Source organism: Oryza sativa, chromosome 12 (assembly GCF_034140825.1).
Source record: "Oryza sativa Japonica Group chromosome 12, ASM3414082v1".
Taxonomy (NCBI): domain Eukaryota; kingdom Viridiplantae; phylum Streptophyta; class Magnoliopsida; order Poales; family Poaceae; genus Oryza; species Oryza sativa.
Window position 1 is genome coordinate 12747651 of NC_089046.1, and position 14881 is coordinate 12762531.

General features: G+C 44.6%; 1 protein-coding gene across 1 annotated transcript; it reads right to left on the bottom strand.

Moving 5' to 3' along the window:
* Positions 1–826: 826 nt before the first annotated feature.
* LOC4352052 (phosphatidylinositol 3,4,5-trisphosphate 3-phosphatase and protein-tyrosine-phosphatase PTEN2A) lies at positions 827–9328 on the bottom strand. The gene is made up of 13 exons (XM_015764324.3): positions 9171–9328; positions 7843–8430; positions 6574–6675; positions 6433–6489; positions 5797–5862; positions 5125–5301; positions 4930–5016; positions 4788–4852; positions 4628–4704; positions 4452–4498; positions 3407–3537; positions 3119–3188; positions 827–1644 (listed from the first exon to the last, which is right to left on the bottom strand). The coding sequence occupies exons 2-13, from the start codon at positions 8377–8379 to the stop codon at positions 1084–1086; spliced, it is 1977 nt and encodes a 658-aa protein (XP_015619810.1). The 5' UTR covers positions 8380–8430; positions 9171–9328; the 3' UTR covers positions 827–1083.
* Positions 9329–14881: the final 5553 nt, after the last annotated feature.

Genomic DNA, 14881 nt, shown 5'->3' on the forward strand with positions numbered 1-14881 from the left:
CATACACCAAAGCAAACATTTTAAATTCATGTACTAAAAAGCATTCACCTAACAAGTTTGTACATCATCAATACAATCTACTCAAAATTAGAATTTCATTTTTCTAGTTGCACTCTCATGGATCATTCAAAATTAGAATTTCATTTTTCCAGTTGCACTCTCATGGATCATTGACAAGTGATGGATCCACCGGTGGGTCGTAGAGACAGCTATTATTCTTAGACTATTACTATAGCCCTCATTTCAAATATAAGTCATCTTAGTGTTATATACAGGATTAAGAAAAAAATATACAATAATCATAGAAATAAGTTTAAATTCCCTAGGATCACAATTCGCGTGTTTCGCCAGGGGTTTTTTTTTTCCAGACGCACACATGTTCGTGTATCCTGAGTTCTACCATCTAAAACCATCTAAAAAAACAATGCCTCACTTGTACCAAGGCCGTGTTTAGATGCTGTAAAAATTTAGCCAAATTTTTTTTTACGTACACGGGCACATATTTAAAATATTAAAATATTAAACATAGACCAATAACAAAACAAATTACAGATTCCGACTGTAAACTACGAATTTTTAAGTCTAATTAATTCGTCATTAGCACATGTGTTATTATAGCACTTATGACTAATCATGACATAATTAGGCTCAAAAGATTCATCTCGCGCGATTTACAGTCGGACTGTGCATTTAGTTTTTCTTTTTGTCCACATTTGATGCTCCATATATGTGTCCAAGCATTTGATGTGACAGAAAAGTTGTAAGTTTGAAGAAAAAAGTTAGAATCTAAACACAGCTCAAGTACCCTTTCGCAATAATCAATCCGTTTCGTAAGAATCCATGTATAGAATCTCTGTAAACAAATAAGCGAAGTATCAACAAAGTTCTGACATTTTTGGAGTTACAAAGTTCACCATTGTACAACATTACAGCTTGAAAAAGGGCTACAATGAAACATAAAACGGTAGAACAAAGCAATTCTTTTCATCTTTTCTACCTGTTGCTTCCAGGTGGTATCCTATCATGATCTGGAAAGCACCAAACTATACAATGGCGAACCAGGCGCCCACAAAAGGGTGTGAATTATTCGCTTTCATAGTCGTCTTCATCTCCGAACGAGAAGACCGAAGCGTCTGCAGCAATTGCCTTGAACTCGCTCATGCTGGAGTCAGCAGCCGCTGGGGGTGGTGGTGGTGCTGTGGTGGAGCTGCTCTTGCTGCTAACTCCACTTTTGAGAGGTGCAGCATCAGGTGTCCTTGCACTTCCTTGTTCGCTGGTTATTGATACTTTTTCAATTCTGGAAGCAGCAGCAGACGCCTCCTTTTGCACAGAGCTTGTTTCAGACGCTTTTGCAGCATTAGTAGTACCCTCAACGTTCCTAGAGACCTTCTCCCTTCTGCCCTTGGATGATCCATCTTCTGCTTCACTGTCAGAGAAGACGTCATCCTTATCATTCCTTGCAGATTCCTTGTTGGACACTTCTGCAGATGAAGCATTATTTCCTTTTGCAACAGTTCCAGTCGAGGAATCAGCTTCAGACTTCTGATCAGTAGATGCGGCAGCTGGTTTTGGTTTTGGTGGTTGTGAACCATCATAGTCTACCAGGACAACCTCAACCTGGAATCCAGGTGATGGTAATTTCCTCTGGATGACATACAGTTAGTGTTAGTATGTATAAATAAAAAAGAACTATGAATGAAAGCGAAAACTCAGTAACAATAACTCATTGTTGGTAGAATTTCTTTTTCCCCTTCAACAACTGCTAATAAATTGTTGCAATTCAGAAAGACAGAAAAAAATGACTTTAATATGACATAGCTCAACTAGAAGCGAAAATTGTTAGCACGACAACACATGGTTCAAATAATGAAAGGGTAGAAGCAGAAGCATATTCCAAATAAGGCCACTCCCGATCATAAAGAACGGATTCAGGGAACACGTATCTGATATTCTGATCTCATCTCAGAAAAGTGATGTACAATCATGCATCATGGTGCTACGAAACTACAAATATTACCGTGTGGATTTAAAGAGTTCCATATTCAAATATCTATGTTATATCAAAAAGAGAACCTTGACAAATGATATGTTCAATCTGTCAGAATAGTTATATAGTCAATCAACATCCTACCATATTAATGATCAAAATTCTGAAATATCTACTGCACAATCCCATATAGTCAATCAACATCCTAACATATTAATGGTCAAAATTGTGAAAGATCTACTGCACAATCCCATAGCAACCTACAATCGACGAACAAACAGGAAAAACAATCTACCTAAGGATTAATATCATTATAGAGAAAATTATACGACCCTTCCTCTATAACATATAGACTCAAACTTTAAATTCGCATTAGCACTCAATGCATACTTTCTGGTTGCCATCCTTGTTTAACTCAAAACATTTCATCATTCATGTTAAATATTTGCATCATTGTACTCAGACAACACAAACATAGTGACCAACTGACCATCATACTGTGATGTACATCAAGGAAACATATCTGCCATGGGCAACAATAGACTAATATTTATTGAATATCAATTTGTTCAACAAGGCTGAGGCCGCATGGCTTGATAAGGGCCTCATGTGCTCTATATGTGTGAAACATCATATAGACTGCAAGAAAGAATTTTGGCGAAAGAGCACTTATGTATGTATTTGGCCCAAAGGGATTTTAGGGTCCTTTCGGGCCCCATGACTTCCCTACAGCTTTCCGTCTCTCTTTAAGTTGCAATTGTCATATCTCTACAGTAGATGTTAGAACAGCTTTCATGTGACTAACAGTTCAACACTGAAATCTATTTGTATGCACTATTCTGACTAGCCTTGCCTGCAATTGCTTGAAAAACAAGGCCACAGGTGTTTGATTTGAACTTAAAATGCTTGGCAATGTTAACATATGAAAATTTGGTAGATTTGATCAAGATTTGGCAATAACTTGGTTTATGACCAAAGTTTGAAGGGGTCAATTGGATCCCTAGTCCATTTTTTATAATCAAACTTATTTTATAGATAGATGGGCTTTGTAGCGTGCCTAGTGGAAATAGCTTGATAGAGGTTTTGACAAGCATATTCATAAAATAGCTTCAAAAATGAAGCGACAATTACCTTGTCAAAATCATCAAGATCAGTTGGATTCAAAGTCACCCTGTTCTCCATCATTGTTGTATTTAACCAGCTGAAGGAAACAGGTTAACAAATGGAACTTAGAATTAAGCCAATTATTTATTTAGTTTCAATATAAAATTTTGATACTATCCAATCTAAGTTAGATCTAAACATACATATATGCAACGAAAACATTGTTCCAGTAACAAGAAAATGAAACCATTAAACACGAGAAAAACATATACTTCGTTCAAGGAAATTATACTATCATAAAGAACTGGAGCTCACCAGTAGAAATCCCCCTGTCGATCATGAAACTGAATCTTGAAGTCACCAGCTACCTCTGTTAATCCAGGCTCTCCAGGCAACGCAAAAACCATGATCCCTTTCTTTGGTGCACTAAACCAGAAATCTTCTGGCTGAAAATAAATAGTAAAGTTAGTTCCCAATGGAGCTCACAAAGTAATAGCCTTCACAGATTAATCACAACCAACAAACAAACAGGCCACTGATGGTCAAAGATCCATAGTGTTAGAAAGCTTCGATAGATCATACCATAGCTACAGCTATGGTAATATGAAGTGAGGTGGCAGAACTAAGGGTTAATCGGTCATGTGGGCCAGGCTGGTGAAAGTAAATGGAGTGGTCTTTACTCTAGTAAGGTTGAGAGGGTACAAAAGCCAACTACTGTGTAACAAGAGGGTAGAAATGAAACAGAGATAGTGCTAGTTCTCCCCATCTGGGCTCTGTTTCCAGTCTCCTCCCTTCACTCGATCCCCAATTTCCTTGTGTAAGCTAATGCATTGCCTATTCCTTTGATCTATGTAAGCTTATTCAGGATATAACACACATGTAGCAGGAAACAAGTGGGCTAGACTGTCTTATATGATTATGGAACCTTGTTTTACAGGAAACAGCAAGAACACTACTATAATATATGAAAGAAAGCTGGAAAAATTGAAATAACAAAAATAATAAGTATAGAGAAAACAAAATAGGATGCTCAAACAGTAACATTCACAAAACCCACAGACCACATTTCATGTTATACATTCACTAGATTCCTAAAGTATGTTCATTTGTCATCATGAGATGCATAAATAATGTAACCCCTGCGACAAGTGAAACTAAGCTATTTCTCGAATAGGATATACTGCCAACTCTAAAAGATAATTCCTTACTTAGCATTAATACCTAAAAGCTTCTGTCAAAATTTGGATGATATCATTAGGTATTACATAAACTTAACCAAATGAAGGAAAACGTGCAGAACTGAGCAGAAGCTATTGAAAAAAAAAAAGACATGGGTAGGTTACACGGTCAGAAGGCATACCATCAGCTCCTTTGTTCTAGGGTGCTTCTTAGTTGTGAAAAGAACACCTAAACAACAAAGTTATTACTCAGTGTATGAGAAAAACTTCAAACCACAGCAACAGTCATTTAACTAAACTATGGTACCATGATTTTTTTTAACAACAAAATCAATTTCAAGCAAATAGCAAAACATACCATTGTGATTAGACACAGTGATTGATGGTCTAATCCAATAAGGGCATCTATGAAGGCGAAATCCCCTGAGCATGCACCTGCAAAATAAAATTGCATATTAATAAGATATACATGTAGCGCATATCCTCATACTGAAACCATGGTAGAACTAGATGAATACCTGCGTGGAGGCTGATTTTCACCATTGAAGTAAGTTAAGATGCGCTCAAAATATTTCACATATCTCTGTAATTTTGGAACACATTCAGAACAACCACTGTTAAGTTGTATGAATAAATTTGAATAATTTTGGAGTTACTTACAATCTGACTTGGGAGAATAAGCCCTTTTCCATCTACACATCTTTTCTGATTGTAGTATTCAATGGACTCTTCCGCAGTTGGAAAGAACTGTCAATTGTATAATACACAGGCTTCAAATATTAAGAAAATTTGATGAAGATTCTCTTGGGCAATGTATCATAATTATCATTTAATTTAATGTGAAACCAATTTTACCTTCAGGTATAGTAGCAGACTGGAGATCATCAATCCTGTCCTCGCCTTTCCAGCTTTGCAATGAACAACCACTACATTTTCTATATCTTCCTTCAACCAAGAGTAAGCACTATGGCAGAACGATATGACAAGTTGTATCGGAGGGCAATTGTGATCATCAAAAGGGAAGCATGCAACCTGAAACATGGCTACTAAATTTGACCACTATGTGCAATATGCAATTAAATCGATTATTACACACCATTTAAAATACTGATACAAATGAAGGAATATTCAATATACCACCGGATGAACTGCGGACATTAAAATTTTCGGCAAGTCTTTTTCTAGCCTTGATAAGCTTGAGTGCTAGACTAGTCACTTGGAACTTAGAAATAAAACAAGATTTTGGATGCCACCTAGCCTAGGTGACCTAGATTAACGATTACTCCATCCTAATCGTGTCCCACTCCTCTTCAAACTCTAATGGTTGCTGCCGAGGTGAATAACTGAACACGCAGCCAAGTCAAACATGGCAAACAATCTAGATAGCTCAGCTAAGCTATAGCTCATCTTAGCAAAGAACCAAGCGTACCCTTTGTTGTATTCCCATTTTTGGTGGTTCATACGTGTATCACATGGTATGGAAATGACAGAACAGAGGACCTAGACAAAATTATAAGCTTCCCATACCTTTCCCTCAAAAAGAGATGCATCATATAGCCTTTCCGAGCAAAGGTTGTACACCTTATACTTTCCCTGTAACACAATATGATAAGGGGTTGAAAAACACAAATAGATTATATAACACCTCTAAATAATGCACCAATCAAGTGATTTTACTACAATGATATTTCTTCAAATGTAACAGAAAAAATCACATATCAACAATGTAAATAACATGTGTGCGGTATGTGCATCACATATAAAACCCTCATGCCAATGCAGAACATGTACTAGTACCAAAAAATTATTGCCCCATGCTCATAATCTTATGAAAAAATACATCTATATAGACGATGACAAAGTTAACCAGCATAATCATCAATGATAGAAAATATTAGACTTCTTCAATAGTTATACTAAGTCATGGTTTTAACACAGAAAATAATACCCTTTATATGTGATGTTGAAGCTGATTCATTCCATGAAAAGTCAATTTAAACATACTAATAAGTCAAGGCAGCATGATCAAGGTATCCAAGACCATAAAGATGCATCAACAAGCAAAAGGAACCAGATATCTGTGAAAAAAAGTTATAACAACGGCCTGAGATGAGTTGTCAGGTGGCATATACATCAACAAACTCAAGAGTGAGTCAAAGCTACCTTGTGGTGCATTTCAAAGAACCTGATGACTTCCTCCATGTGGTTGCGGTAGAAGCCCTGCAATAGAAGTATTACCCTGTTTTTGTCTACAGAGAAACGAAAAGGTGCCATAAGTAATTTGTGTCTTGTCATTATACTGACCTCAAAATATCCAAAAAGCCCTGAGCTCAAATCTCCAGCAGGGAAACCCATAGCAATGATGTTCTCTGTAATATATGTCATATCTAAATCAAAGCCGCCTTCCTGTCACAGCAATGAGAGAATCAAAACAACTGTTATCCCTGGTATTAGGTCTACAAAAAAAGTATACAAATAATAAGACCATCTTGTTCACTGTTTGTCATGTAATTTCTCAAGGTGATGGAAACAATAATCAATTTTCAAGGAAGCTAATACATGGAATCAAATTGGAGACCATTGCTGTGGTACAGAAGTTTGAATCTTCTCTAGCAGTCTAAATGCTTATTGTCTTTGACATTGTACCAAAGCAACACAGGCCCATTGTTTTACTATCACCCTGGGAATAATACATGATCAATCGATCACCAAGTTTTATGGAAATACAAAACTGCCATCCACATTTTGATGAGAAGATGAATGTTGAATATGTACATACTGCAGAGGACGAGGTAACAACTGCTAACACGGATATATGCTGACAGAATACATATAACATGTATAAAGGCTTTCCAAGACAATGTTCTGAGAAGATCTAATAAGCCATCAATGTAGCATCCTAAGGAGGAATCTCTACTATTATAAAAATTGAAGATGTTTCCGCAGTCCGTCATCCGTGTTTGAGTTGGTTATAAAAATTAAAGATGTTTCTGTGGTTTGTCATTCGTGTTTGAGTCAGTTTTAATTTTATGTTTTGGTTTTAATCTATATCTCTTCTCTACTATCATAAAAATTGAAGAAGTTTTTGCCGGTATTTCGGTACGTCATCCGTGTATGAGCCGGTTTTTAAGTTTGTTTGCTTTTGGAAATACATACCTGTAGTTGAGTTGGTTTTTAAGATCGTTCACTTTTGGTAATACAGAAAGAATCATATAAGAAATCTGTTTAAAAATTCGCATGCTAACTTGAGACGATCGGACTCCTAACTGCAGCTCATGATTTTATAAAAATATATATATCCAAGCAAACTCCCACAGTGAATTTCATCTTAACTAAACCATATAACAATAATAAGATTAAAATAGACTTCACCCGTTACAACACACGGGCATTTTTTCTAGTAAATATAAATTGAACAATCTTCATGATGAATGCTGGAAAATTTGTTATCAACCACACAACGCAACACATGAATGCACTAATCATGAATATTCTACAATAATCGGCTAGAGACTAAACTATGAAGAAATAAAAGTTCAATCAAGCTTAAGATAACAAGCATATAAAATGCACCTGATATCGTCTTTTATTCTGTGAGACCATGTGGCGAGCCTTGACTTGCACTGCCTTAACAGCATTCTTAGAGGAATCCACGATGCCTTTAGTAAAAGAGCCAAAAACGCCAGATTGTGCTGTTGTTGGGGTTGTGCTGCCTTCAGCACTCTCATCTTGCTGAGGACCTTTTGGAGACAAGCGCAACCCAAGGCCACTCGTGAGGCGAGAAAATGTGTTCTTCCCCGTTGGTGATTCTTGACCTGAAGAAGGCTGTGGTATTTTCAGGTTTTTTGCCCAGGAGGATAAGCCAGATGTTGAAAATATGGAGGATTGTGCCTCGCGTCCTGCAGCATCTTGTATTGGAACAGCATTTGGAACAGGTGCAGGTGAAGGGGCTACATGGACTGTACTGGCAAACTGGGTGGCAGAATCATTTGAAGTAGCCTGAGAAACAGGGTCAGGAGTTCTGACAGGAGGTGCAGTTGAATCCTGGCTGTCCACCGGAGTAGCAGGTGGTGGATGTGAATCAGAGGGCTTTACTTGCTGTTCTTCCATGATTAGCCAACAGATTTAACAAACCTCAGAGTTTTGAAGCGCGAGTAACATCTGCAAAATCATTATATACAGATATAAAACAGGCAGTTTGGCTGGCAATCATTCAGACAAATGACGATTAAAATATCAATTTGCACCTAATTGCAATAACTCCTGGTTACAGAGAATATGGGTGCACACTTCGGTTTCTACACTATTTACTAACGTGTGCAACAGCTGATTTGATAACTAAAACAAAAAAGCAAAGTAGTCTGTCATGCTTCTAAGAGCAACAGCATCCAGACATTGGTATAACTATGGCCTCATCACATCATCATTATCACCAGCTACCTGTGTCATCGAGGATCTATAGCAAATCCAATGGGACGCATTACCACAGGGAGACCTAAATACTGTTCAAAGTTTTGCTAATATAACAAGAAGAGGTACAAGAACTAAGTCTAGAGAGGAAGGTACTGTGCAAGAACGACGCGTGAGTCAAGAACAGCTTCATCCACATCTACAAGAACCAGACAACACAAGCACCACAAAGCTAACTTGACCCGCCCCCGCGTCGAGGCCACGCCTCAAGGCACGAATGGGACAAGAACCTTACAGGTGCGGATCCAACTTGGGACATGGGGGGTTTGGGGGAACAAACAAACTATTACGTGTATTAAGGTTAAGGTTCTGAGATTAAGAGAAGAGCTTCTTCCCAGATCTAGAAGAGAAGCTAAGGTTAACGCAAGCAAATTCGACGCAAAAGTAGGTGGGAGAGAGAGATGAATCGGAAAGAGGATGTGGATGCTGACCAGGATGCAGCAGGACGACGGCGCCCCCTCCCCGCTCTGCTCGCCAGATGGAGATCGGCGCCTCCTCCCCTGATCTGCCGCGAGATGGCGCAAGGAGCGGAGGAGACGATACGGGAGATTTTCTTTCGGGCGGGTTGGGGGTGTTGGGGTTGGGGCCTGGGGAGGAGATACTCGAGTACTCCACCTTTCTATACTACTCCACTCCCGTTCGTTACAAAAGGAGATGGCTATTTTGGTTGACCATACCGTAGTTCGGAACATAAGCATTATTAGTTTTTACTCTTAGTTAAAAAAAGCAATTATGTTCTTAACTTTGTTTTTACGTTCGATTCACTTTTCGTCACACATTTAATCATTCATCTTATTTTAAAAATTTGCATAGTTACAATTTATTTTGTTGTGAGATGTTGTATCACTCAAAATACTTTAAGTATGATTTATATCTTATACATTTACATAAAGTGTTTGAATAAGACGAATGGTCAAACTTCGTTCAAAAGTTAACGGCATCATCTATTATTAAATATAGAGGGAGTATGTATGATACTCTTTTTATTCAACTCACAAATATGTGTTATGACATACTTTTGACAAAAAGTAGTTTATAACTTTGCCACTAATATAATATTTAGGAAGGTACAGTTGGAATGATCTTAAAATGCACATTGTATCTAGGATGCATGTCGTCTGCATTATTGCTTCTTGTGTTCAAAACTTACGGCATCATCTATTATTAAATATAGAGGGAGTATGTATGATACTCTTTTTATTCAACTCACAAATATATGTTATGACATGCTTTTGACAAAAAGTAGTTCATAACTTTGCCACCAATATAATATTTAGGAAGCTCAATTAGATGATCAACAATAGGGTTTCCTAGGCGACTCGAGGGGGTTTATTGGTGCCTAGGGTTTCTAGGCGATCTGAGGCTGTTTGGGGGGTAGGGTTGAATCAGTTCCCTTTCTCTGTCTTCGGGTGCCTGATCTGATCGATCGTCTCGGTTTGGATCTCGAGTCCACATCCCATCCTGCGCTTGTGTCCATGTTCATATTCTCCGTTTCGGAGCCGAACCAATCTTGCTAGCCGGGGAGGGTGTTTTTTCACGTTGATCATGGAGGCAGTGCAGGAATCCCTGAAGCGCATGCAACTGTCGGAGGCAGAGAAGAAGGGCATCCGGGTTGATACGGCGGGATCTGGAAGGGCGAAATCAAAGGATCCATAAGTGGTTGGGAAAGTCTTGGCTGAGAAGGTGGTGAATGCGGAGGGCCTAGTGCAAGCGTTGGGGAAGATCTGGTGTCCAATCAAAGGGGTCTCGTGTAGGGATCTGGGAGAGAATCACTTCTTGATCACGTTCCACCAAGCATCGGGTAAGAGACGTGCTCTCGAGGAGGGCCCCTGGATATTTGGGAAGGATTTGGTTGTTTTGGTGGATTTTGATGAAACAAAGGGGTTGGAAGATCTGGTTTTTGCCTTTATCCCTATCTGGATTAGAGCCTCTGACGGAGCGCGAGGCTCCTCACCGGGAGACCGCGCAGGCCCCCCTTTGCCGGTTCGGCCGGGGGCTCGGGGTGAAATCCCAAACTCTCTCTCTGTATGTGGAAAGATCGCGACCTATCGAACGAGCAAGAGACACAGGCGATGTATACAGGTTCGGGCCGCTAGGAAGCGTAATACCCTACTCCTGTGTTTTGGTGGATTTGTGTATGAGCCAGCTACAAAGTATGAAGCAGCCCCTCCAAAAGAAAGTCCCAAAGTCTCCAATCTCCAAAAGTCCCCCTCCCTCCGTCTGGGATCAGGATCCAGTCCCCTCTCTAAGTGGGCAAGGTCCTCCTTTTATATCTCAAGGGGATACCACATGCACCCCTCTCTTTCCAAACTGGACTTTTCCTCTCTTCATAAATGGACGGAGATTGGTATGGTTGCTGTCCGTTGCTGACGCGACCAGTGTCAGACCGGTCACAGATCGGTCATTCTTGTCCTCCACGCGTCAGTTTAGCAATCTGCATGTTCGCCCTTCTTCATGTACATCTTGCCTGTAATGGTTAGGATGAAGCCTGGCATATATCTGACCGGGGCTATCGTGCCATCTCTAAGAGACAACACGCTAGCTCCGGCTAGAGACGAGTGCCTAGAGGCTCTCGTCTTGACGGGACGGGGCGAGGCGTGCGTCAGACCGCCAGTCGCCACCTAAACCGTGATCTGACCGTTCTGTGACTGGTCACAGACCGGATAAAGGAACGCGCTGCACTGCGCTGCATGCAGCGTGACACGCTTGACCAGACCGCAATAAATGCGGTTAGGTGAGCCCTGCCGCGTTCACCTAACCTATACATGTGACGCAAAAACCCACAAGGGGTCGGGGCGCCTCGGCCCTCGGGGCCGGGACAGGAGTCACCCGACCCCCCTCGGGGAAATCAGGAGGAGGGCGGACACCTCACCCTCGGGCCCGACGTCCCCGAGGGTGCCAGGCCACGTGGGCGATTGTGTCTGCCTCAAGCCTCTGGTCACGATACTCCCGGTCCCATATCACCGACAGTAGCCCCCGGCGTTATGCCAGGGCGATCGCCCTTCTCAAGGGAAGCGGTCGGGCGTGACGCCACTCCTTAGGCCTGGTGGCAGGTGGGATTGGTCTCCATGGTTGGGCAGAAAACCAACGGTCGCAAATCGCGCGCATCAGCAAAGGAAAACCGACCGACAATAATGAGCGGCCCCTCGGGTCGCGTTTGCCTTCAACTCCGACGAGGAGTGCGGTGACGACGGTGCGGACGACAGCGACGGCGAGGCCGGCTACCCGGGGGCGTCGGAGTGAGCCCCCAGGCCCCCGCCAATCTTAATAGCTTTTCCTTCTCCTTCCGAGGCCTTCGGGCTCCCTTCTTGTATAGACTGATTTAATCTGCAATTAAATAAAGAGGGAATTTCTGTGTCAATTCTATTTGTTGTGTGAGACGAGGATGGTCTGTGCCGCGGTCCTTCTGTGTCCTGGCTTGAACAAGGGCTCGTGCCCAGGTCCCAGTCCTCAAATGGCTCGGGTCGGGGCTAGTGCCTGGGGAGATCCACATGTCGAGACTGGCCAGGCCGGGAGCGTGGTGACCGAGGGTTATGGGTGACCCGATTGTGGGTTTTTGCCGATTCCCCCCCGGAGTTCACCACGTCCCGGGGCACGGCTCGGTTCTGGGCCCCGTTTGGCGATTTTAGCCGACCCGAGCCCCCGAGGGCAGGATTGAGCACGAGTGACCTATTTCAAGTCATCAAGATTCTTCAAAAGGAAACAACAGCACAGATACAGCCTTTAGGAAATCGAAAATGCTTTTATTGAAATACGGAAGAGAAAAAAGATAAGCCCCCGGCCAACCCTGCACGCCCGGGGGGGGGGTGCGGGGTTGGCCCGAGCCCGAAACCTGACACCCGTTCCCCCTTAGGGGTAGAAGCGACGAAGGTGTTCGATGTTCCACGGGTTAGGCAGCTCTGTGCCGTCGCCCGTGGCCAGCCGAACGGAGCCCGGCCGGGGGACGCCAATCACTCGATACGGACCCTCCCACATTGGTGAGAGCCTGCTCAATCCAGCACGCGTTTGGACGCGGCGTAGGACGAGGTCGTCGACGCAGAGTGATCGGGCCCGGACGTGGCGCTGATGGTAGCGCCGCAGGCTCTGCTGGTAGCGCGCGGCTCGGAGGGCCGCGCGCCGCCTTCGCTCTTCCAAGTAGTCGAGGTCAGGGAGCGCCGGCCTCCTTCTTTTTGTCGCTCGCAGGCCTCCCCTTTCGGGTGGCCCGCGAAGCGCCCTCGACGGCGAGGACATGCCCCTCGTCGTCGGAATGGGCAGACCTCTTCTTCCTCCTCCTGACACGCCGCCCTGTCTGAGCAGCGGATCCGGGGGCGGCCGAAGCTGCCACTCCGGAACCGGAGGGGTTCCAGGTCCACGCTTCCTCCTTACGAGCCACTCGGTCCGCGAGCTGAAAAAGCTCCGCGGTAGTCTGGGGCTCTTTGGAGGCGATCTTTTCGAGCATGCGGTTGTGCCGCACACCCCCCCTGAACGCGTAGATCACCGCGTGTGCAGGGATGCATGGTATAGTGTTGCGGACTTGGCAGAACCGCTGAATGTACGAGCGAAGTGACTCATCATCCCCTCGCTGTACTGCGTGCAAGTCCGCTTCTTCGCCTGGGCGCGGATATGTGCCTTGAAAGTTCATGGTGAACTGTTGGCACAAATCCTCCCAGGAGTGGACCGACGCGGGTGGCAGGTTCATTAGCCAACCCCGCGCCTGTCCCTTGAGGGCCATGGGAAAGAAATTCGCCATGACCCTGTCGTCACCCCCAGCGGCCTCAATCCCGGTCGTATAGACCTGGAGAAACTCGGTGGGGTTGACGCTCCCATCATACTTCTCGGTGATGGTGGGCCGGAACCTTGGGGGCCAACGGACATTCCGAAGACTCGCCACAAAGGCTCTACAGCCGACACCACCAGCCGGGGGCACGGAGGGCTGGTCCTCGCGTCCATGTCGAGGCGACACTCTGGACGAAGAGGCGCCTTCCGTTGCGTGGGGAGCACGCCGATCATTACGCCGGCGCTCGATGTCGAGGCGGGCATCCGGCTCTCCACGCTGATCCTCCCGGGTCGGAGGCGCCGACGAGGGAGTGGCAGCCGAATGGCGTGCAACAGCCGCCGCTCGCCGCGCCCTCCGTCTTGACGACACGGAGCCGGTGGTAGCGGCGCCGGAGGTCCTGGTGGTGGAGGACCGCCCACCAGCACCCAGGCGCTGTTGTGCCGTCATGACCAAGTTGGCCACGTCGTCCAGCCATCGCTGAGCTGGAGACTCCGGGTCAGGGACGACAGGCGAGTGACGTAGGAGCGCGCCAGCAGCCTGAAGTGCGCCCTGGGGCGTGCTGCCGTCGCCGTAGACGAGGAGGCGACGCTCGCCATCTCGCCGTTCTCCTCCATCGCCCGCGACTGGTGATACCGCGGGTCTTTCGACCCTCTCGAGCGCCTCCCCCTGCTTAGGACTTTGGTGTGGAGGGGGTGGTGGAGTACGAGCTCGATGGCGTGGGTTTGGCTCCCCGTCGTCACCGCTCACACTCGGAGAGAGGTTGGGCGCCTTTGCTTGCTCGGCCATTAGGCTGAACAGGAAAAGCTTGGCACACACGGAAGAGTGCGAGAGCTCAGAAAACACACGCTGAGCCCCCTACCTGGCGCGCCAGATGACGGAGCGCGAGGCTCCTCACCGGGAGACCGCGCAGGCCCCCCTTTGCCGGTTCGGCCGGGGGCTCGGGGTGAAATCCCAAACTCTCTCTCTGTATGTGGAAAGATCGCGACCTATCGAACGAGCAAGAGACACAGGCGATGTATACAGGTTCGGGCCGCTCGGAAGCGTAATACCCTACTCCTGTGTTTTGGTGGATTTGTGTATGAGCCAGCTACAAAGTATGAAGCAGCCCCTCCAAAAGAAAGTCCCAAAGTCTCCAATCTCCAAAAGTCCCCCTCCCTCCGTCTGGGATCAGGATCCAGTCCCCTCTCTAAGTGGGCAAGGTCCTCCTTTTATATCTCAAGGGGATACCACATGCACCCCTCTCTTTCCAAACTGGACTTTTCCTCTCTTCATAAATGGACGGAGATTGGTATGGTTGCTGTCCGTTGCTGACGCGACCAGTGTCAGACCGGTCACAGATCGGTCATTCTTGTCCTCCACGCGTCAGTTTAGCAATCTGCATGTTCG

Excerpts from the sequence above, each read along its gene's own strand:
- LOC4352052 (XM_015764324.3), bottom strand. The coding sequence starts at position 8,379 with ATGGAAGAACAGCAAGTAAAGCCCTCTGATTCACATCCACCACCTGCT. Across the intron at positions 6,490-6,573 it reads GGCTTTTTGGATATTTTGAG|GGCTTCTACCGCAACCACAT; the intron begins GTCAGTATAATG and ends CTTCTATTGCAG. Across the intron at positions 4,853-4,929 it reads TTATTCTCCCAAGTCAGATT|AGATATGTGAAATATTTTGA; the intron begins GTAAGTAACTCC and ends CCAAAATTACAG.